Source organism: Enhydra lutris, unplaced genomic scaffold (assembly GCF_002288905.1).
Source record: "Enhydra lutris kenyoni isolate GAN:26980312 unplaced genomic scaffold, ASM228890v2 scaffoldscaffold58, whole genome shotgun sequence".
NCBI lineage: Eukaryota > Metazoa > Chordata > Mammalia > Carnivora > Mustelidae > Enhydra > Enhydra lutris.
The window spans coordinates 17,436,498-17,461,095 of NW_019154142.1; the positions used below are offsets into that span (position 1 = coordinate 17,436,498).

At 35.0% G+C, this 24,598-nt stretch overlaps 1 protein-coding gene across 1 annotated transcript in view; it reads left to right on the forward strand.

The window, feature by feature from the left end:
* Positions 1-24,598, forward strand: part of LOC111158269 (MMS22 like, DNA repair protein) — a 122,129-nt gene that overhangs the window by 11,826 nt on the left and 85,705 nt on the right. The window contains exons 9-11 of the mRNA XM_022520191.1: positions 51-164; positions 9,886-10,062; positions 17,305-17,367. Of these exons, the coding sequence (XP_022375899.1) occupies positions 51-164; positions 9,886-10,062; positions 17,305-17,367 (354 nt within the window). The remainder of the gene's footprint in view (positions 1-50; positions 165-9,885; positions 10,063-17,304; positions 17,368-24,598) is intronic.

The following is a 24,598-nucleotide window of genomic DNA, read 5'->3' on the forward strand; positions in this document are numbered from 1 at the left end:
TATATAGCATGTAAAAATCCTATAGGACTCATTTTGGTTCTTCTCTATAGGTTAGGCCTTCTGAAGCATTAGCAAGTCACCACTGCCCATGTTCCTGCATTAAAGAATTATGGGTTCTACTCATTCATCTTCTAGAACACAGAAGTAAATGGTCTCTTTCAGAAGTAAGTTGTAAAATTGATGTGTTAACTACTCTTCCAATTCATATTGAATATTTTTAATGGTTTTCACCAAGAAAAATGTTACAAATTTCCTTATATAAGACAGCCACCACCACCACCAGAGCACTGAGTACCAAACCTGTACTACATTTTTAACCCTAAAGTGGCAATATGAAACTTCTAGAAGTATAGGATTTGACTCTTATTTTCTCAAGTTTTCTATTAAGAATCTTTTAAGCTAAAATAATTCACACTGTCTAGTAATCCAGGAAATAATTTAGTCAAGAAATGTGGCAGATTTAGTTTTGGGGAGAAATAAAATAGGTTTTTATTCATGAATTTTATGGCATTATTTTAAGAAAAGAGGAAGAAAAGCACAAAGAGGAACAAGAGAAATTTTCTTGCACCTCATTTTGAGCCACGTCTTCAGAATGGGGCTTCAGTTTATTTCAGTTGTTGTGGGTTGGTAGAAAAAGATAAATACTCATAGGCAGAAGTAAGTACAAATAATTCATTATAAAATGATACTTACAACAGTTTATGATATATGAAAAAGTCCTTTGATTTTTCATGGGTTTTATAATTTCCTAGTTTTCCACAATTTGGGGTTTGGGTGGTACTGTCTCTTTTTAATAATAATCGTATTTTTGTGGATTTACAAGTACTATATTTTCAGTTATTATTTTAGCAGTGAACTTACTTAAGTATAAATTTAACATGTGCTTATCGTTAAGAAAAAAATTTTTTTCCTCACATTTTGGTTTGTCAGTGGAGTTTAGCTTCCTTTGGTGAGATTTCAACATTAGAGTCTCAGGATTTTATCCTTTGATCATTTGCCAGGATGTTTTCTTATTGACATGGTAAATATCAATTTTTCCATTTCCTGCAAAGCTTGTCATTATTTAAGAATTTTATATTTCTTTATAATTGTTCTTATTTTACCAATTTCAGACTTGAACATAAACAATGTATAGTTAATGTAGGCATGTTCATACTTTTTGCTGTTAGTCTTTCTCTAGATTTCAAGTAGGAGAGTAGGCATAATTTTAAAATATGTTCTAGAAATTTGCATAGTAATATGTATTGTTTAACCTAAATGATTTATATGCTATTCATTTGATGTAGTAACCAGACTTACTTGTCTTAAAATAATGAAAATCTGAGGTCATTTTATTTTTTTAATACAAGTAAAATAACTGATATTATTCACAGACTTTGATGGCTATTTTATTTTTAAATTCAACATAGAATTTTCCATGATCGACAATAAGACATTTTGACCTTCCTGCTGAAAAAAATCTAATCTAATCATGCTGGGTATCAAATAATAAGCATTTACATGGGTGAGTGAGCTTGTAGAAAGTGAGAAGTCTTGAGGCCAAGTACTAAATGTGGGTGGGAACTCAGGTCAACTGAACACTGAAATGGCTCCATAACCTTATAAGCAGTTGCTAAATTGTATAAACTTGAACATTAGCTTTCATACCTTACTCGGTGAAAGAATAGAAGACAGAGGTCAGAGTTAACCCAAGTTGGTAGCCTACTGATACACTAACTAGCCATAAATCTGGCCCCCCAAAAGGATGAACTAGAAACTCAACTAATCTGTAAGCAAAATCGCCTTTCACTGTGATGCTTTGCAGTTTAAAATTGCTTCAGTATATTTGTTTTCGTAAGCCAGCCCTCATATAGCTTTATAGCCTGAGTTGCTGTTGCCCAGATTGTACTGAAAATCTCAAGCCAATGACTTTTGTTTTTTTTTTTAAAGATTTTATTTATTTATTTGACAGACAGAGATCACAAGTAGGCAGAGAGGCAGGCGGAGAGAGAGGAGGAAGCAGGCTCCCTGCTGAGCAGAGACCCCCGATGCAGGGCTCGATCCCAGGACCCTGGGATCATGACCTGAGCCGAAGGCAGAGGCTTTAACCCACTGAGCCACCCAGGCACCCATCAAGCCAATGACTTGTAAGCAGTCACAATGGGTGGTTATTTAAACCTATATCTCCTCTAGTAACTCCCCCAAAATATAGAATGGCGAAAACTAATAAAACTATACACACAAATACAAACATGCTGATAGCATAACTACAAGATAGGAATGATAAAAAACTTAACAGTAAAAAACCACCACCAAAGCTCTACCATAAAACTTTCTGGCAAGCAAGGGCAGCCTGAGAAAAAATTGCCCAGAAGAAAGAAGGGAGCCAGCAATAGTCCTCAGATTGGTCTAAAACCATTGCCAGATTGTGAAAATACTGAGACTGTTTCCTTGCCGGTCAGAGAACTATTGAATAGAATCTGAAAGTGGGTATATGACATGAGGAGGCAGTCTTTGAAGATAGACATTCTGGGAGAATAAAAAGGCAAAAAAGGAATGGTACCCTTGGTGATTCAGTGGTGAAAGGAACTAAAAGGAGAAAATGATCTTGTAAAACAAAAAACATACAAAAAACTCAAAGTTCTCACACCTACTCTCCTACCACTACCACCATAGAGAAAAAGGAAATCCAAGAAAGAAATGGGACTTTGATACAGTGATAAAAGACGGCTCCAGAAATCGTTTAAAGTAATCTAAATCTACTAAATGAAAGAAAGGAACCATGAGAGACTGTGGACTCAGAGAAACAAACTGAGGGTTTTAGAGGGGAGGAGGGTGGGGGATGGGTGAGCCTGGTGGTTGGTATTAAGGAGGGCACGAATTGCGTAGATCACTGGATGTTATACGTAAACAATGAATCTTGTAACACTGCATCAAAAACTAATGATGGGTACAGTATGGTGACTAACATAACATAATAAAAAAAGAAAAGAAAAAATTTGAGACAAGTCTTTATAAAGTTACTATTAGGAAACAGAACTGATATACTGTAGCCGATGAACCCTTCTCCAAGAAACAACTGTGAAGTGAAAAGAAATTCTAAGTTAATACTTCAGATTAAACATTTGGGGTTGTACAATAACACCTGAATAAAATACTCAGATTTAAAAGTAAGTAGATTAAAGCCAGAAGTGAATGAAAAGAGTAAATGGAATGCAGGAGAGAAATGAAAGAAAAAAAATTTTTTTTAATTTTTATTTATTTATTTGACACAGAGAGAGAAAACGCAAGTAGGCAAAGTGGCAGGCAGAGGGAGAGGAGGAAGCAGGCTCTTCACTGTGCAGGGAACCCGATTCAGGGCATGATCCAAAGGCAGCTGCTTCATGGACTGAGCCACCCAGGCGCCCCAGAAAATAACATTTTAGGGTTGATTAAATGAGAAGGTGCCCAAGAAGAATATGCTCAAATGAAAATTTAATCAGAGATATGGAGGAAAGAAAACAACCAAGAAAATAAAAATTAGCTGAAGAAAAGAATATAAAGAATTAGAAAATAGCTGAAATGGAAGATAAGCAAAAAAGAAACAGCTGTGTGTATAAATGGAGTCCCTAAAGAAGAAAACAGAACAATAAGATATAGCTAACAGCCAAAACTATTATCCAAGGAAAAATTCCTGGGGGAAAAAAAAAGCTAATTCTACATATCGAAAGGGCCTACCTGATAACTGGAAAGATTAACTCCAAATAATCCATCCCAAGGAATATCCTGCTAAAACACTTTGACTTCAGAGATACGGAAAATGACTTTAGGTCCTTTAAGAAATCAAATTTTCTAGACAAAAAGACCTAATAATTTATAAGAGCAAAGTAATTTGATCTGCAGTAGGCTTTTCATAAACATCATAGAAAAACAAGGTAACAATGGAACATTTAAAAAGACTGAGAACGTCTTCTGCCTTGTAAGGATGCAGCCAGAGGTCTGCCGATCTGGAAAAGGGCCCTGACTTCACCATGATGGACCCCTGGTCTTGGACTTCAGGCCTCCAGGAAGAATAAACAGTATGACACAACAGAGCAGCCCTCAGCTTAGAAAAAAGTGATGTAGGTCCCATCTTTTACTGTATAGCGATTATATGCACTACTCCCTTGATAGAAAGCTCAAGACCAGGAAAAAGTGACCAAGCCAAAAGCAAACAAAATGACAAAAAGTTTATTCTAAGACAAATAAGAAGCAAGTTAAAAATTACTCTTTGTACTGACTATCTGACCTGCAGTGTCTTTGGGGACAGAGATGGATGAGGATAAGCCAAGAAAGAAAAACAGAAAAAGCAATTGAAAATTTCAGGAAAAGCAGGGCAGCTTTTCTGCTTCATCCACCTGGGAGTTAATGATATCACAGAAGACGTGATCATTCCCTGAATGTTGACATCTGGCTGAGCTCCACATAGGGCCTGTTTTTAGGAGCTTTCCAGATTGCTGAAGGCAGAGGTTTTTTGTTTGTTTCTTCTTTTTCTTTTTTTCTTCTTGTACAGAGATTTTAAAACTTTGCAATATGGCAACACTGATTTAGACAATGCACTCATTGTTTTTAAAAGAAGAAATCATGTGTGTTTGTCTACATGTGCACGCTAATGTTCTTCCAGAAAGAAATATTTAATTCCTCCTCCCTATCCCTTCCCTCTCCAACCCCATCCCTAGAATGAGGGAGGTGAAGATGGAATGGAATTTGGAGTTTTCCTGCTGAGAAAAAAACATTTTTTGCAACCAGGTCTGTGTTCAAAGGACTAATGTTCTAAGGAAATTATCCAAAGGGGATAGGCCATTCAGGGTTTTTAAGTTATTTTCAAATGTTGCCTGGGCTGCTGCTGACTAACGTGAAGCCAACAGGATGATTCTTCCCAAGAAACAATTAGAGAAGCCTAAAAGAGTCAGGAATGTTTGGAAATTCACATATACCCCAAATTAGATGGGAATTCCTAGAATGGAAATAAACTAATTTGATCAAGGACATATTTGTGTACCAGGAAGTATTCTAAACATGGAGCTATGCTGGATCTGTGTATATGACTGTTTTCCTAAAAACCCTACACTCACTATCTAGTAAACATCAATTAGACTTCAATTTCAGAGAAGGAAAGCAAATTAATATTCCTTAAGTGATATGTGTTATATGCCAGCAAGTATGGGTGTGAGATTAAGTAAACCATTCAAATAACGGTCAGAATATGATAAATGGGGCTTCCAGTGTGGATTTACTGGATGCTACAGCCTGTGTTATTTCCTGCCACACGATTATATAAGAAAGTGCATGTTTAAGAAAGAAAAAGAAAAGGAATAGCTAAATTAATGCACTCCTCTTGGGGAAAAAGACTGAAGTATATTTCATGTACACTCCCCAAAGTGCCACAGATAAGCCAGGGGACACCTGTGCAACACCATGTATAAGCTAGTAGTTACTGACCTGTACGTGTTAGATTTTAGCTGCCACATGTATGTGTAAATTTATATATGTTGCCACCCTAAAGCATTATACAAATATTATTACAAAAATTTTCTGTGAAATAAAAACATTGTCAATACCAAAAACAACACAAGAATTCAAAATGTATGGACCAAGAATTTTATAACTTTGATGCTAGCAATCCCACTTGTAGTTTACCTTTAGTGTATACCTACAGCAATTCAAAAATGCAAATGTCTCAGCCTCTTTATTGCCTTATTTGTAAAAGCATAATGTTAAAAACTACCTAAACGCCTATACACAGGAGAGTAAAGAAACCATGGTTTATTAGCACATTGATTGGAGTATTACGTATTTGTTTAATAGAATGAATAAAATATCTGAACTGGTAAGGGTTTGATTTTCAGGACATATTGTTAAATAAACAAAGTACAAAAGAATACTTATAGAGTGCCACCTTCTGTGTATGAAGGTAGTGAAAATAGGAAATGTGTATGCTTAGTTGTGCCCAGATAAATACTGGAAAGACAAATCAGGAACTACGGAAACTATTGAAATTGGTGGGTAGGAATGGGAGATTGATAAGTGACTAATGGAGTAGGAGGGTTTGAATGCGTTATGACTTTAGAACCATGTTAGTCTTTAACATGCTCCAGAAATAAATGAACATGTATGGGAGAGGAATTCAGTGGAACATAAAGAAAATCACTTGACCCTAACTGGATTCCAAGTGAATAACACATGGGAGAACCCATGGCGGGGATTTCTGATCTAGAGGACTTGGAACGCACCATTTTGCTCTAATTTGCTCTAAGGCTAAAGACAAAAGAATTACAACAAACTTCAGATCCTGGACTCTTGTTTGTAGATATATGGCAAATTTAAATATTTATACCCTAGGACTGAGCAAATTAATAAATACGTTACGGGGAATTAAGAACCAGCTTTGTCACTGTTGCAAAATTGAGTCATAAATATGGAAAGAGGGAAAGGTAGAGTGAAAGATAATATGTTGGAGTAGAATTTGAGATATCGGTATGAAATAGTGTTTTTTAATAATTGAAACTAGATAGAGATGTGTGTATACATACATGCATTTCCTACCTTATCCACTAGGTGGGCCTACAAAGGATGATATCTGAGTTAACAATGAGGAAACTGCAATGTTTTGGTCTTGAAATTACCAGCCTCCAGTGAAAAGAAACAAAGCTCCTTTGGCAAATGACCTGGTCTTCCAGACTGACACATGGAAAATGAAAAATAAGACTGGAACATTCTGTACCAGAAACTAAGGAGGTACTCAGAAAATAATGAGGACATATCAAAAAGACAAAGGAGCCAACATGAAGATTTCCCACACTCTAAACCCAATATAATTTGAGAAACAAAATAAACAATAGCAAAGGATTGTAATCTATATAATAAGAGTTTGTGGGTCCATACTGATACAAATAAATGAAAAAATAAATGGAGGGAAGGTTAATTCTTCCTAATAAATGTAGATGTTGATGATGGAATTAGAAAATCACCAGTTGACAACCTCCTTAGTAATTGTTTCAGGCATGAATCCTCAGTGGCTGCCAAAAGTATGATTGAAAAAAAAAACAGTATTTGCATAGCTTGATGTATCTATACAATATCAATTACAAGGGGAGCAGTAACTTTACAGTGTAGAAAATCTAGCAGATACCACCTTAACCATGTGACCAAAGTTAACCAATAATAGGACAAATTGATATTATGTACCCTCAATATGATGCAGTGAAAGAAGAAAAATGTTTCTTTGGTATTCTTGCCAAAAATATATACTGTGAATCTAATTAAGAAGAAACCTCAGTTAAACCTAAGTAACTGGCCTGTTACTCTTCAAGAATGTCACGTTCCTGAAAGATAATTACTGAAGAACTGTTACAGATTAAAGGAAATAGAAAAGACATGGTAGCTAAATACAGCATGTGAGAATACAGAGGAAATCTGATAATGCTTTTATCTGTTGTCCCAAAGGAGAAGAAGTAAAGAGTGGAACAGAGCAAATACTTGAAGAGAAAATGGCAGAAATTTTTCCAATGTTAATGAAAGCTATCATATTAAGAAACCCAATCAATTCTACTTAGGGTAAATTAAAAAAAGAAAAGCAGACCTGGGTACATCACAATGAAACTCCAGAACGTCAAAGACAAAGAGAAGAGCCAAAAGCATTCAGACAGAAAATTATGTTACCTTCAAAAGAGTGACAATTAGACTGTAAACTGATTTCTCAAAAGCAAAGGAGGCCAGTGGAAATGATAACTTCATAGTATTAAAACAAAGTGGTTGTCAACCTAAAATTCTTCATCAATGAAATCTTTCAAGAGTGAGGTAAAACAAAGTTACTATCAATGAAGCAGAATTGAAGGGAATTCTGAAAGATATATTTCAGAAGAATGATGCCTAAATTGGGGAAGGGGAGAGGTAGTGTGAAGTATGAAGGAATAAAGCACAAAGAAAGTAGTAAATGTTTTGTATAAGTCAGTAATATAATCTGCTGGGATAAAAAAGAGAGTTAATGTATACAGTAATGCTGGCTTAGAAATTGGATAGGGCATAAATGAATTAGAGTATTTTAAGGTCCTTATTTTGTCTAAGAGAAGAGCAAAGATATGTATTATCAAGACATTTGGATGTATGCTGTTATTTCTAAGGTAATCACTGAAGGAAGAGAAAATAGACTAACTTATTAGCTAGTAGAGGGGGAGAAAAGGAATAATTTAACCCAAAAGAACTCAACAAAGGGTTGTTTGTGGAAAAAATAGGTATACAAACAGAAATACAGAGTAAGATGGTAGATTTAAAACTAAATGGATGAGTCATTAACTGCAAGTGGACTACTGAAATGTTCATTTAAAAATACAGTGTTAGAACAGAATATAATCTGTTTACAAGAGGTAATCTAAAATAAAATACAGAATAGCTCAGAATTGATAAGAAAAGATACAAGAAAGGAAATGTATGAAACTATCATTAGAGAAAATTAGACTTTAAAACCAACAAAAGCGGGGCGCCTGGGTGGCTCAGTGGGTTAAAGCCTCTGCCTTCGGCTCAGGTCATGATCCCAGGGTCCTGGGATCGAGCCCCGCATCAGGCTCTCTGCTCGGCGGGGAGCCTGCTTCCTCCTCTCTCTCTCTCTGCCTGCCTCTCTGCCTACTTGTGATCTCTGTCAAATAAACAAATTTATTAAAAAAAACAAAACAACAAAAGCATTAAGTCATTGTGTACTGATAAAAGGTTCAACTTGTCAGGAAGGTAAAGCAAATTAACATTTTTATGTGAGTAAGAACAAAGTATTAAATGTGGAAAACAAAAATTGAACTACAAGGAGAGATACACATATGCCTAGAAAGTTGAGATGCTTCTCTAATCTGTAGGTGGAAGAAGATATAATAGAATTGTAAAATATTTTTAAGTAAGTGGTAACTAATACACCGGTTAAAGCTTTGGGACTCTAGCTTAAGATACAGATGGAAATTTATAACTTTAAATATAGATATTAAAGGGGGAAAAAGTTGAAAATTATTGAGCTAAGAATTCATCACACAAAAAGGGGAAAATATCCCTACATAATAAATCCAAAGAAAGTAAAATGAAGTAGATAAAACTAACACAAATTTATGAAATTGAAAATAACAAAGATGATCAAATCAATGAAAAATGATCAAAACAGTCAAAAGTTGGTTCTTTAAAAAGATTACTAAAATTGGCTCATTTTTCCTGAAATGATTACAGTCAATACTAGAAATTTAAAAAGGAACATGACTTCATATTCTATAGATATTTTTAAAAAAGTTGAGATACTGTCATCAACTCTATGCCTAATAACTTGAATATGTTTATGAAATGGACAAATACCTAGGAAAAAAAAAAACCTAAAAACTCATCAAATGTTCAGCAACAGTATATCAGGTAAATGGCTTATCATATAGTTCTGTATTAGAATACTCTGATGAGCTAAAGCTATACTCATTAAAGTGGATGACTCTCAGAAACACAATATTGAGGAAAAAGAAGCCAGTTATGAAAGAATAGAATTGGGCCACTTAAGAAGACTAACTTGCATTAAAAAAAAGTGGTGGAAAACCAAAGAGTGTATGATTTAGGCTTATATACTTCTGTGACAAAACAAAACGAAAAAACGGGTTGGTGGGGGTGGCGGGGGGGGCGACATGATTTGTTATGAAGGTCAGGATAATGACTACCCCTGGACAGCAGAAGATGCGATTGTAGAACATGTAGGATCTTTGCGAAGTACTAGTTAGGTTCTAATTCTTGAGTGTTTTTGTTCTTTAAGTTTTATAAATGTGTTCTGTTTTCCTTTCTGTGTGTATATTTAATTGTGCAAATAGAGGAAAAAGCCCAAACCAAAGGTTATGGTCTTTATCTAACTGAATCATACTGCCTCTCTTTCTATAGTCATTTTGGAACTGGTTGAATAAACTACTTAAAACACTCTTTGAAAAATCAAGTGACCAAAGACGACCTTCTGTGCCTGTAATCCAGCCCAGGGATCCATTAGGTTTTAGTTGGTGGATCATCACTCATGTAGCATCATTTTACCAGTTCGATCGCCATGGAACACCAGACGAAATGGTAAGAATTTATTTTTTAAAACTGCTTTATATTATTAATTAATATGTTTTTTTTGTAGACAAATTAGAAATAAGTGAGCACAGAAACAACAAAAAAATTAGATCACAATCCTACAGAGATAAATTCAGCTTCTGAATCTAAAGTTGTAGACCTTCCTGTTAACATCTAGAAAAATGATAATCTTTGTTTTTATTGTTAAATGAAAAGCACCTTATAGAAGACTTGGGATCTAATCCTGGTCTGCTACTAAGTAGTTATGTGACCTTAAGAAATTACTTCAGCCTTTCTGGGCTTCTGTTCCTCTATCCAGAACTCATGGGATTGAGTTGTTCAGAAAATGTCTTCTGGTTCTAACATCTGTAAGATTGCTGACAAGAAAGCATATATCTACAGTAATGAAGTAGTAGTTTCTGTGAATAATTTTGTAAAATTATTTCCTCAGAATAATACCTTTTTTTTTTTTTTTTTTTAGGATTTTATTTATTTATTTGACAGACAGAGATCACAAGTAGGCAGAGAGGCCGGCAGAGAGAGAGGAAGGGAAGCAGGCTCCCTGCTGAGCAGAGAGCCCAATGCAGGGCTCGATCCCAGGACCCTGAGAGCAGGACCTGAGCTGAAGGCAGAGGCTTTAACCCACTGAGCCACCCAGGTGCCCCCTCCTCAGAATAATACTTTAAGGAAGATTTTATAAAGATAATCTATTAACCATGAGGTTAACTTCAAATAGATTTTAATTATTATATTAATTTCTAGTTAGAAACACTTTTACACAGTTATTTAAAAACCCCTAACACTGAAACTAGCTAGTAGACATATATATTTGAAGCCCTGTTTGTGTGTAATTTCTTCCATGTTCAAAAGTGAATAGCATAGTATTCTATCAGCCCATCAGTTCCATAAAGTAAATGTCTAGAATCTTGAAGCCAGCCTGTCTGTATTTTCAGTATTGGTTTTTTATTGATCATCAGACCTACCCATGAGTTTTTTTTAAAAATTCAGATTTCCCGATCTCGACTCTGGAGATCCTGATTTAGTAGTCTGGTTTGGAGCTTGGAAATTCATATTTTTAAAAAGTTTCTTGGTTCTCAATCTCTAACCAGATATAGGGATCATTGCTTATGCAACCTGTTCCTTGACAGATTTTCTTGTCTTTGAAATACTGGACAGTTCAGAAATCGTGCATGGATCTGAAGATCAGTTAACATTGATATTAGTATCATAGAAATGGAAAGGTCCTCAAAAGTTCTTCTGAATAATCTCCCTGATAATAATAAAGCTTTTCAGGAGATCCCAAGATATAAAGTAAACTAATAAGTCAGAAAGTACTCTGAGAAACTCACCCACAGCTCAGTATTAATGCATTTAAGCATTCTACCAATTTACTGAGAGAGATCAATAGAATGAACTTCCCAGAAAAAAGGATTGTATGTCCTTCATTAGTCCTTACAATGTTGATACATAGTAAATACTCAATAAATCTTAACAGTTTGCCATTATTATAATAGTAACCCTTTTATTGAGTATTTTTGTGAAATTAATAGTTTTACTTCTTTTAATTATTAGGATACTAGAACAACATTAAAAGAACTCAAAAATTTACATATAATGTTAATGTCTTTACACAAGCAGTTTATTTCGCTTCCCATTTTAACTCCCCCAAGTACATATTTCTGATTTTAATCAGTGTAAATAAATATGGTGATTAGTTAAGCACTTCTAAGTTCCCATTGAGTGGCTATCATAATATTAGGTGCCAATGATAGGGTATACATGAAACAAATTGTACTGCCTCCTGCTTCAAGGAACAAGCTTTCAGATTATTAATGCTTGCTGGAATTGCCATTAACACTTATGCGAATGAGTGGTGTATTTCAATAGTAGTTGATATTGACCTCCATGTACTCCCAGTATGGTACATAATCTAGCTACATTAATATATATCATTACTATTACTATTGTAATGGTGAATTGTACTGGTACAACCACTCACAGTTGCATTGCTGAAATCACTTTTTATTTCATACAGAGAACTCCATAGGAAATTAGTGCTTTTATTAGCTCTGAATCAAGATAGTAATTGAATTGTCTGTATTTAAAATAGCTTAACCTCTGTCTTTTAATGTCAACAGTTTCTGTGTGATTTTCTTTTGCTAAGATACATATATTTTTAAAAAATCTTAATTCTTTAAATTATGTAGCAGGTTTTAAGAGGAAAAAGCTATGATATTCAAAAAAGAACCTTTCATATGATAATAATAAGGATGTATAATATATGTTTATATGTGTGTATATAAAATAGACTTTGCCTGTCTGTATTCATGAGTCCTCAGAGTTTCAAGTGTTTCTGGACTCTTTAATAGCTTTTAAAGAAAAATATAAGCTCTCTGTTGATACTAGTTTTCCTTAGGGGTGATATCTTCAGCATATTGTGTTTGCAAAGTGTTTAATATCTCACAGTCAGTTTTTTTCCCAGTGAAGTATTATGAAGCTGATGAGAGGGTAATAGGTCCATTTCATGGGTAACAAAACTGAGGGACACGGTACTTAAATGTCAGCCTGTTTTTATCACTTAGATAAACTTGATATTAAGGTTCTCCTAAGGACCACCTTTTAGGAATAGACTACTGGTACAGTAACGATGTGTACCAGTTTACCGTGGACATTCCCTGTTATGCCTGTAATTCCCTCATCGTATCTAGTTAGTTTTCCCTTTTACTCTCAAAAGTGTGTCAATTTGGTTAAGTCATATAATCCTTCTCATTTATGAACATAAAGGCACATTGACTTGTCCTTTCAGAGAGATTATATAGGATGTTAATTTGGTTCTGGAATATATTTAGATCAGAATTTTGAAAATTATCTGAATTCAGTTTTCCTTTTATGATAATAGTATTATAGCCAACTGCCATATAGGAAATGGCCATGCAGGGGTGTATGGGTGGCACAGTCCCTTAAGTGGCTGCCTTCGGCTCAAGTCTTGATCCCAGGGTCCTGGGATCGGACAACCCCATGTTGGGCTCCTTGCTCAGCTGGGAGTCTGCTTCCCCCATGCCTGCTGCTGCCCCTGCTTGTGCATGCACATGCGTGCACGCGCTCCTTCTCTCTCTCTCTCTCTCTCTCTCTCTCTCTGTCAAATAAATAAATAAATAAATAATCTTTTAAAAATTAAAAAAAGAAATGGACATGCATTAAGCATGCTTTATTTCACTAATAAGTAATCTGGTGTGAGAGGATGATAGGAAGTGATAATGGTTAGGCCTATATTCTGCAGTGGAGAATATCTCTAGTGTTGTGATAACCGTAGAGATGTTTCAGTTTTTAAATGTGAACTGCTTTGCTCTGAAAGTTAGCATGAAATCTTTACATTTTAAATAGGTTTCAGATATACTTAATTTTTAATTTTATTTTAAAAGTTCTGTGTGAATTGAACTTTGGCTCTATGTATATTTAATTCATAAAACCTGCCAATTGCTAAATATAGGCTTATAAGGAAAATTTGGTATCTCATTTCTCACGCTCAAGGCTTCAGGTTTTCATGTCTTTCTATTTAATGCTTTTCTTTCAACCTAGATAAGAGTGTGTTATCCTCTCACAATCCCTGTCATCTACTTTAAAAGCAAATATACTTTAAAGAGAAAAAATATTTTTAGGCATTGCAGGGATCAGTTTAACAGTAGTTTCCCTGCTCAGAACATAGTGCAATCAGTCAGGCCAGCTGATGCTCATCTTTGAAACATCTGAAATGGTGACTAGATAAAAGGTCTGAAATATAACCTTAAAGTGAAAGTTGTACTAGGTTACCTAGTCTGCTGGAAGTGGAGTATGAGGGATCTATTTTATATTTGTGATGGGGACACCACTATCCTAAGGCTTAAGGAGGTATTTCAGCTTTGATGGTGGGATAAGAAATATAAAAACATAGCCCCAAATTGATAACTACCTATTTCGTTTCTATTGGAGGAATTATGTATAACTTAGTATGTAGAAAAAACATGTAGACGCTCAAAGTTCAATTTTGCTGTGGAAATAAAAATATCCTTTGATACATAGTCTCTTACTCAGACTTGATCTGGGTGTGATATAGGTGCCATTCTTTAATCTGAATTACGGTTTATTTTTGTTTTAGATCATAGCCACAATATTGATCTACCGAGTTGAAAGTCCTTGGACAAGAATTATGTTACTTCTCTATGATTCATGTGATTCAAAATGCCTTGATAGAACAAAAATTAAAATCAAATTATAAAGCTAAATATACCAGTCCTGTCATATTCCTGCTTATTTGGGACTACTAGTGGTGATGTTTTCTCAGTAAAGAGAGAAATAAAAGTGAATTACTGAAAGCTGAGGGAAGGCTTGTTAGAAAATGGAAGGAATACTGGCTTTGGAGCAAAATCCTTGCTCTGACTTGTATATATATGACCTCTCTGAGACTTAATTATGTTATATCTGTGAAATGGAAAAATTTTTTTTGAGGAATTAATAATGTAAAGACATTAACACAGTGTACATTGAGTATTATGGAACAAAATGGTCTCTCTCTTTTTTTGAAGATTTATTTATTTATTTTAGAGAAAGAAACCATACAAGAATGTGTGGGCCTGTGGAAGTGGGGGGAGGGGCAGCAGGAGAGAATCTCAAGCCGACTTCTGTCAAGCACAGAGTCCGTTGTAGGGCTGGATCCCACAACCTTGAAATGACTTGTGCCGAAATCAAGAGTTGGATACTCAACTGACTGAACCACCAAGTGCTCTAAAATGATCTCCTTTTGGAAGAGTTTTAGGGCCATTTACCAAGTTTTAGGGCACAATCTCAAGGCTGCTCTTATGTCTGACACCAGTTGCAAGCCCAAGAATTCCCAAAACTGTATTTTACTTAGACTTATAGAACTCACTGAGAACTATTATACTCAGGGTTATTGTTTATTATAGGGAAAGGATAAAATTTAAGATAAGCTAAGAATGGGTATATAGTGCAGAGTCCAGGAGAAGTACCAAATGTGGGGCTCCTTTTGTTTTCTCCCCATATAGTTAAGATTTATTAGTCTCCTGGCATCAGTGTGTGACAGTATGAAGGGAGTATTTCCAACCAGGAAAGCTTGCCTAAATTGCAGTGTTCAGTGTTTACTGGAGCTCCTTTACATAGGCATGATGGATTGATTAACCACATGGTTGTCTCAGTGTTCAAACCAACTGTCCAGGTCTCCACAGCCCTTAGCGTAAGTCACATTATTGGTTTTGGGTCATGGCCAGCCTCCACCCTCAACTACATCATTAGACTGTCTGGTAGGACTCTAGGCCCCTGGACAAACAAAGATACTCCTATGAGGTATAACATTCCAGGGGCCTAAAAATTACTTACCTGAATCCTTGGTTTCAGTAAAGGGCAGACTCTCTTTGGGCAAAGCCAAATTCTTTACTGCACATTCTCTCATAAATGTTTTGCACTCACTTTACTTACATAACTGTATTTTTTAAAAGTCATTAATTTGGACATCTGGGTGGCTTAGTTGATTAAGCCACTGCCTTCGGCTCAGTTCATGATCCCGGATTTCCGGGATCGAGTCCCACATCAGGGCTCCAGCTCCACAGGGAGTCTGCTTCTCCCTCTGACCTTCTCCCCTCTCATGCTCTCTCTCTGTCTATCTCTCAAATAAATGAATAAGATCTTTAAAAAAAAAAAAAAAAAGTAATTCTTTTGCTAAAAATAACCAAGTTGTTGCATGAATTACCTATTACTGTGTGACAAAATTTAGCAGCTTGAAACAATAAACATTTATTATCTCACACAGTTCCTGAGTGTCAGGTATACAGTAGGAGCTTAGCTGGATGGTTCTCACCCCGGATCCCTCATGAGGTTGTGGTAAGCTATGGTGCTTTAGTCTCTAAAGAGCTGGAGCATTCACTTCCAGTCTTTCTCATTCACTTCCAGTTGTCAGGAGACGTTGGTTACCAATCACATAGGCCTCTGCAGGCCTGTTCACACTATGGTTTTTCCCTGATGGAGTTAACAAGAGGGAGATTTTCATTAAGATGGAAGCTTCAGTGCCTTCTAACCTAACTTTGGAAGTGACATACTATCACTCCTGTTAGTGTTGATATTCTCTTAGTGACACCAGCCTTGGTATGGTGTCAAATGGGGTGTGGGTGAAGAGTTAAATACATGTGTGAATACCAGGAGACAGGAGTCATTTGGGGCCATTTTTAGAGGGTGACTACCATAGTCACTGAGTACCTTTATCAAGGAAATGTTTATTTAGTGATTTTATGTAGTTAGCATCTTATGTGAACATTATCCAGCCATTTAAAATCAAGAATATTGAACATGATTTAACCCTTTATTAGTCATTTGGATTCATCCTTCTGAGCAACAGTCGGGTTGGTAGGATATGCTGAGACTCTTTGCTTCTATTCTTTAAGGCCTTTGGCTTTGCCTTTTGAGGTCTTATAGTTAGTTACCTATTGTACCTTTTTTACTCTTTGTCAGAAACAGGTTGTTCCTTGCTTCTCAGTGGTACTTTCTTTCCTTCTGGTTTTTACCAGTCTGTATATCCAAAGCTTTAAGAACGGAATATCAAGGGAACCGTGTGTCCTATGAGAAGGTCCTCCAGGGTTTCCTGTGGGAAGGTGAAGTCGTTTTCAGTGCCTAGCTTTTGTGAAGTATTTTGGCTTTGTGAAAGTCCTTTTCAGCATTCTTCCTTATTGTTAGGAGTCTTCTAGATAGTTGGGGTTGCCAGATAAGTGACCATTGATTAAATGAAGTAGCACTGTGTATATATATTTTTAAATTTTCTATATAAAATATTTAGTTACTTCTTTACCAGAGTGGATTCTCTTGACATTATTATGCATAAAATGAAGAAATCTCTAGTGAGTACAGAATAAGGAAAAACAGTCAAGGGATAAAAAAAACTCCACAAACTACATGAAGTTTTTTGTGTTTTTTTTTTTCTGATAGATTATGATAACAAAAATTAAATATTTGTTAAAACATTTATAATTTTATAGAAATCCTATTGTTTAATGGAACAACTCCTGATAAGGTTTATATTGGATTGGAATAGTTAAAAAATTTTCTACCAAGTCTGTCACATAACTCTTTGTCCAAGTAATTTTAGACATTCAAGAAATTGTAATGATGTCTGACGATAAAGATGTTTGTACTTCACAACTAGCTTGCTGTACTATAATTGGAATGCATAATTAAGAGCAATAATTTTGGTGTAATATTCTCTCTTTCTAGAGACAAATGGAATCAAATTGGAATTTTGTAGAAGAACTGCTTAAAAAGTCCATCAATGTTCAGGTATGCTTTTAAAGTGACACAATTTGTGAGTTTTGCTAAATTATTAATGTTCCAGATTTTATTTATAAGAACCAAGCAAACTCTTAAACTTTGTCTACTTATTAAAAACCTGAGGTAGAATCCTCATTCTTTGTTAATGAAGGGTCAACGTAAGATCATTCCTATGAGTAACTATCCTTTGAAGATTTTTATTTTAAGCAGAGTTGCCAGTTGAAGGACAAATAAAATTATCCTAGTTGGTGACATTGACAAAATATATTCAGAATAAGTAGTAGATGTTTCAAAACTATAAGCCATTCCTTGACTGTATGGTATCAAGTCTAGGAGACATGATGAGGGAGATAGTGGCATTGGAAATTCAGCTATATCCTCATCACAGCAGGAAGGTGACTTGCCTTGCTGAGCAATTTGTCTTACAGGCTCGAATCATACTCTAACTGATAAGGTCCTAGTTTCTGAGCCCTCATTTCATACGTTATCATTTCTCTTTCTGCAGAGCTGTTAATGTAGTGCTTCATGGCCCAGAGGTCAGATTTGACCTCCTTTTAAAATAGTTTTGAATATGCTATTCACTATATCTTTAAACATACCGTATTGTAGTTCTGTGAAGTTTTGTAATATAAGTTACTTATGTAAGAATTTAAGGGGAAATTTTAATGGAGTATTTTTAAATTTGGGAAGTAGATTACTTTTCTGTTAGGAAATAAAGATTGTTAAAAACTTGTAGAGGAATAAACAACAAACAAGAAATAAGATAGTACAAGATTAATACATATATCAAAAATACATACATATGTACCCATTATACGTACAAACACACATGCTCTCATTTATTTTGTAGCCATATCTTTAAAAATCATTGAAATAGCATGAAATTTTCTTTTCCGTTATCTATATTAGCTAAATTTTTTAGATCAAGCATGTAATAAGTACATTTAGTTTATAATATGAATCTTCTAATTGAGTAAATATTCTAGGTTAGAATTCCAAAGATTTGTGCACATGTAAGTTGTATGAGAAACAAAAGAACTATTATCTCAACCATGTAAATTTTTTAATTTTTTTATGTCATTTTAATTGGCTTTCTCCTTTATTCTTTTTGAGAACATACTGATTTAGTAATTCGGAAAGTCTCTTACGTGTATTTTTTTTCTTCAAGAATGTAAGGAATCACTAAAAAGTGTTTATTGTTCTTTATATTAGTTGTGAATCTTATCTTAATATCTTAACATAGCTTAAAAACTTCTTAGTTATACTTCCTTTGATCTTTAATAGTTTATGAATTTATGGTTTTAAGTAGGATTTAAATTACAGAATATTTCTTAGACAGTTCTAAAGGTTCATATGGGTAAATACCCATACACTTATCTTGGGCTTGTCTGGGACAAACAGGAGAAAGAATTTATCACCATCTGTTCTGTAGAAAAGTTTAGTTTTTGGCCAAGAGATTGAAAATCCTCATTAAACCCTTTTAGTTGCTTGAAAATTAATTCTTTATTCCTTTGAATTTATGACTCACTCTAATTTTGATGTTAAATGAGGGAAACTCAATTTACTTGAAAAAAAAATTTTGGAATGTCTTACTCATAATGTATTAAAAGTTGTTCTGACACTCCATAATATATTTTTATAATATAACTAGTATTTTAATGGTGTTAGCTAAACTTGATAAATAAGTAATTCTTATTTATTTATTTATTTATTTGACAGAGATCACAAGTAGGCAGAGAGGCAGGAGGAAGCAGGCTCCCTGCTGAGCAAAGAGCCTGATGTGGGGCTCGATCCCAGGACACTGGGATCATGACCTGAGCCGAAGGCAGAGGCTTTAACCCACTGAGCCACCCAGGTGCCCCAAATAAGTAATTCTTGAAAGCAGGCAGTATGGGGCACCCAGGTGGCTCAGTCGTTAAGCCTCTGCCTTCGGCTCTGGTCACAGTCCCGGGGTCCTGGGATAGAGCCCCACATTGGGTTCTCTGTTTGGAGGGAAGCCTTCGTCTCCCTCTCTCACTGCCTCTGCTTGTGTTCCCTCTCTCGCTGTCTCTATCAAGTAAATAAATAAAATCTTTTTTTTTAAAAAAAAAGGAGGTGTAGGCAGTATGACCATCAGAATTTTCCTGGCTTATGAGACTTTCAGTGCTAAAACCAGAAAAGTCCTGAGCAAACTATGAGAAGCCAGTCATTTTATAAGTAGAGATAGTATAGCTAATCCAAAAAACTTTTTCTGGAAATTTAGATGTAGCATAAAGTCAAAATCATTTTTCATGTGAGAGAAGTCATTATAATATTTAGAAAGAAGTAGTCCATTTTCTCTAGTGATCTTTCAATTTTGTCATGCCTTGATTGTATCAAATTAGATTTTATAAGTAGTATAGTACTACTTGCTGGAGTTCTTGAAATCAATTTTGTGGGTACAGTAGGTGGTCATAAAGAATAAATAATATGTTTGAATAGAGCCATCAGTTTGATTATATCTGTTTTCCCCCATTGAGGTAAATTAAAATCTGACCATGCTTATGTGCTTTGACTTTATCTCCAACAGTGAAAGAGTCCATTTGCAATATTTAAAAAACATACATTCCTTATATAGAGCAATTGTCAAATATAATTGGTAGGCATGCTACTATAGTTTTAATTAAGCAAATAATGTTCCAAATATTTTTCTAGCCACACAGGATTTTCTAGAAACACACATTGTACTTTGTTAGTAAAGAAAACATATTGTTTGACTTTACTTCTATAGGTATGATTGAATAGTTTTTATCTAAAACCAGTTTTTTAGAGGCAGTATTATCTAATATTTGTGTATGTTGACAGTAAACATTTGTTCTACCTTTAAAACAGCATTATTGTTTTCAAATGAAAAGGGAGAGTTTTGGTTTTATACTCCCTGCTTTTTAAAGCCTCATTTTCTGACATCACAGAAACAATTTTCTACTAGAGACTATGGGGTGAGTATAAAAAGAAATCCTAAACAAGTGTAATATTCTTTAAAAATTATTTTCATTTGCCAAGTAGCCTGAAGAGTCCAAGGCTAAAAATTACTTAGAATGTGATTAGATTTGAATGATGTAGGACTGTAATCTTTATTCTTAAGATTTTATTTATTTATTTATTTATTTGAAGAGGGCAGAGGAGAGGGAGAGACTCTCAAGCAGACTCCCTGCTGAGTGTGTAACCCAGTGCATGGCTGTCTCACTACCCTGAGATCATGACCTGAGCTAAAAGCAAGTCACCCCTGACTTGAGGTGACTGAGTCACCCAGGCATCCCTGAGACAGTAATTTTCTAATTACTCATTCAAAATCATTGTATTTCTTGGACGGAAGGATCTTACTGGAATACTGAAGTTCAGCTTACTTTATCCAATCCTAAAATTAAGTCCACTCAGGCAGACTAACCGTCATTATTGAGCTTGCAAATAAATTTTATTTTTCTGATGATTTCTTCTAGGTATTTGTTATGCATAAGGAAATGAACCCCCAATTTTTAAATTGCTATTTTTATAAAATAAGCTAAATATAAATTTATTATATTTATTTATTATAAATTCTAGTATAGTTAAAATTGTGTTATATTGGTTTCAGGTCTATAATAGAGTGACTCAACAATTCTGTGTATTACTCAGTACTTTAAGTGTACTCTTGATCCCCTTCACCTATTCCACCATCCCCCCTGCCCACCTCCCCTCTGGTAACCATCTGTTTGTTTGGTCTGTTTTTTGGTTTTGTCTCCCCCCCTTGTTTGTTTGTTTTGTTTCTTAAATTTCATATATGAGTGAAATGATAAGGTTTTTGTCTCTCTCTAATGGGCTTATTTTTCTTGGGATTATACTCTCCAGCTACATCCATGTTTTTGCAAATGACAAGATTCATTCTTTTTTTATGGCTGAGTAGTGTCCCATTGTGTGTATGTGTGTGTGTGTGTATGTGTACACACCATTCTTTATCCAATCATATATTGATGGACACTTGGGCTGCTTCCATAATTTGGGTTTTGTAAATAATGCTGCTGTAAACATAGGGGTGCATACATCCTTTCAATTCTTTGGGTAAATAGCCAGCAGTACAGTTACTAGATCCAATGGTAATCCTATTTTTAATTTTTTAAGGAGCCTCCATACTGTTTTGCATGCAGAGTGGCTGCACCAGTTTGCATTCCTACCATCAGTGCAAAGAGGGTTCCTTTTTCTCCACATCCTCATCAGCGCTTTTTTGTTGTGTTTTTGATTTTGGCTCTTCTGACAGGTGTGAAGTGATATCTCAGTGTGGTTTTGATTAGTATTTCCTGGATAATTAATGATGTTAAAAGAGTAAATATTTTCATTTTTAGTTCAATAAAGTAATTTCATGTATGGAATATACCTGAATTTAATATGCCTAAATTTGATCTTTCAAAATAAAGATAGGAAGGCATTCTTTATAAAGTGGGGCACCTGGGTGGCTCAGTCAGTTAAGCATCTGCCTTCAGCTCAGGTCATGATCTCACGATCGTGGGATTAAGCCCCACTCAAAGGGGAGACTTCTTCCTCCTCCGCCTTTCCCTCTGTCCCTCCCCAACTTGTGCTCTCTCTCTCTCCTCTTTCTCAAATAAATTAAATCTTAGAAAAAATAAAAATTAGAAAGGACTAAAACAGATCAGGAGCAGGCACTATGGAATATTCTGGGGTAGGTTTTTCATTAAATAGTTTATGCACACTCTCAGAGTTGAGATGAGACGCAATCCACAGGGTCTTGTGAAAAATGCAGAAGCTGAGGAGCATAGCCTCTGGGATTGAGACAGGCAGGTTTAAGACTATGTAGGAAAAGGGGCCCACAGGCCTTCTAGTTTATTAAAAATCTCTAATCAGAGGGCACGGATTTAGATGTAGTCATTCAAACCTCTTGGTTTAGGTAGAATTTAAACTTAACACAAAATTGAAATATATCAGCTTAAGGTATGACATTGAGAACCTGTTGCATTTATTATATGATCATCAAAAGAGTCAATATTTGGTGTAAAAAAATGCATTTCTCTTGCAGACAACAAAGTGAGAGCTATCTCTGTGCACGCACAATACTTAGCACTTAATGTACATTCTTGCACTTAATGTTTATGACAATCTTGTGAAGTTCCATTTTACACATTAAGAAATGAGGGCCTTGGTGGAATTAAGGAGTTTGTTCAGGTTCGTGTAGGTAACTGAGAAGTGGCAGAGCTGAGATTTGAGTCTTCATATGTGCTCTATTCATAGTGTGCTCTCTCAAAGTATTAGACTTTGTAGGAATTTTTTTTTTTTTTTAAATTGGGGGCAGGATGGAGAGAGGTAGATGGAGAAGGAGAGAGGGAATCTTAAGCAGGCTCCATGCCTAGCGTGGAGCCAGACACCAGGCTTGATCCCACAACCCTGAGATTATGAAATGAGCCAAAATGAAGAGTTAGACTCTTAACTGAGCCACCTAGGTGCCCCTGTAGGATTCTTAGTAAAAACTATATTTTCATTATTTCTATTTTAAAACTTCTTTGATGCTGTGTGTTTCATTAATATCCATTTTGGTTTCTACCTATTTTGATGATACTTGTGGAAAGCATCTCAGTTTTTCTACATTTTTGTTTGTTTTTTATGTTTTCTCTCCAGTGAGTGTTGAGAAAATGTAAGGTAGGAAAAAATTAATATCCTTGCTCACTCTCCAGTACTCCTCCTCATTGTATTTCAGCTCTGTATCTTATTATGAATTTGGGCTAAGATGTCTATTTGCTCTATTCTTGATTATTTTGTATTCTATCTCTGAGTATCTGGACTTAAAAGTGGCCAAATTCTTTCTCTCCTTAATTCAACTGATGTGCACAGACAGACATTTTTGAAAGGAAATTTTTAAGAACAAACTAAGGGAAAATGGTTCACAACAAAGCAATAGTGGAATATACAGAACATGAAAATATATTTTATAATAAATACTGTCTGTAATTAATTAAAGGCTAAACAGACTTACTTTTAGAGTCCTACATAATCCTGCCAGAACTGTGGAGAAAATGGTATTTTCTAAGTCATTGCTTTACATTGTAATCCGTAACCACTAGCAGGAAAAGGAAGGAAAATTTATCTCCTGTCCTTTTAATAAATAAAAATTCCCTAAGATATGATATTTAATTTCTTCCTGATTGGGCACAGTGGAAAGAACATGGGCTCTGGCCTCACAAATTTTGCTTCAGATCTTGGCAGTCACTAAAAACAATCTTCATCAGATCTGGTGTACATTAAATGTTCATTTCTTTTCCCTCCTATTTTTGGAAAGGAGCATAGAATGGTATGCATGATAGGCTTTGGAATCATAAATCCTTGCTCCTTCCCAAGTGGACATGGATAAGCCATTTGTAACTTCTGAACCCCAACCTTCTTTTCTGTAATAAAGGTAATGAAATTGAGATGGTATGAGACATATAACTAATGTATGTAAAATGTCACATAATGCCTGACAATTGTTTTTCCCAAACTTCGTATATTTTATGATTTAAATACCTTTTTGTAGATTTTACATGTAAAATGAGTATCAGATACCCAAGAAAAGAAAACAAATTCTTCAAAATGAACCCACTTTAAAAATATAACCTACTTTTTAACCTTGAAGTATAATAACATTGTTATGCTTTAATTTATATGAGTAGTGTGCCACAGGAATGAACCTGGGTCTTGTTTAATATTTTCATAATAAAATCAAAGAATGTTAGTGATGACAGACACTTCTCTTCTTTGGTTAAATGAGTACTTGTCTATATTAGGGAAGCTAAGTATCTTTGCCTAAGCCGTACAGCTACTTGGCAAAAAGAGGCACTAGAACCTAGATCTCAGCTTAATTCATGAAATATTTATGGAGTTTCTTTGGCAAACCAGGCAGTGTGCTAGACCCTGAGGAAATTATCCTAATTCTCAGAGAGCTTAAAGACACTTGAAAGCAGATAAACATTAAATTTAACAAATATCTCTGTTTCCTCACCTCCTATTATACCCTCAGCCTATACCTTAAACTTCTATTTGTGCCATTCCAGAAACTACTCTTATCAAGGCCATCAGTAACTTCTTTATTGTCAAATCCAAAAACCAAAAACTTTTCCTTCTTCTCATTTTAACCTCTCAGAGCATTCAACCCTATTGACTACTTCCCTTTTCCAAAATATTTCTTTTGGTATCCATGATGTCTGTTTCTCTTTTTTACCTCATAGGCTGATAATTCCTCTCCTATTAGTACCTAAATGTT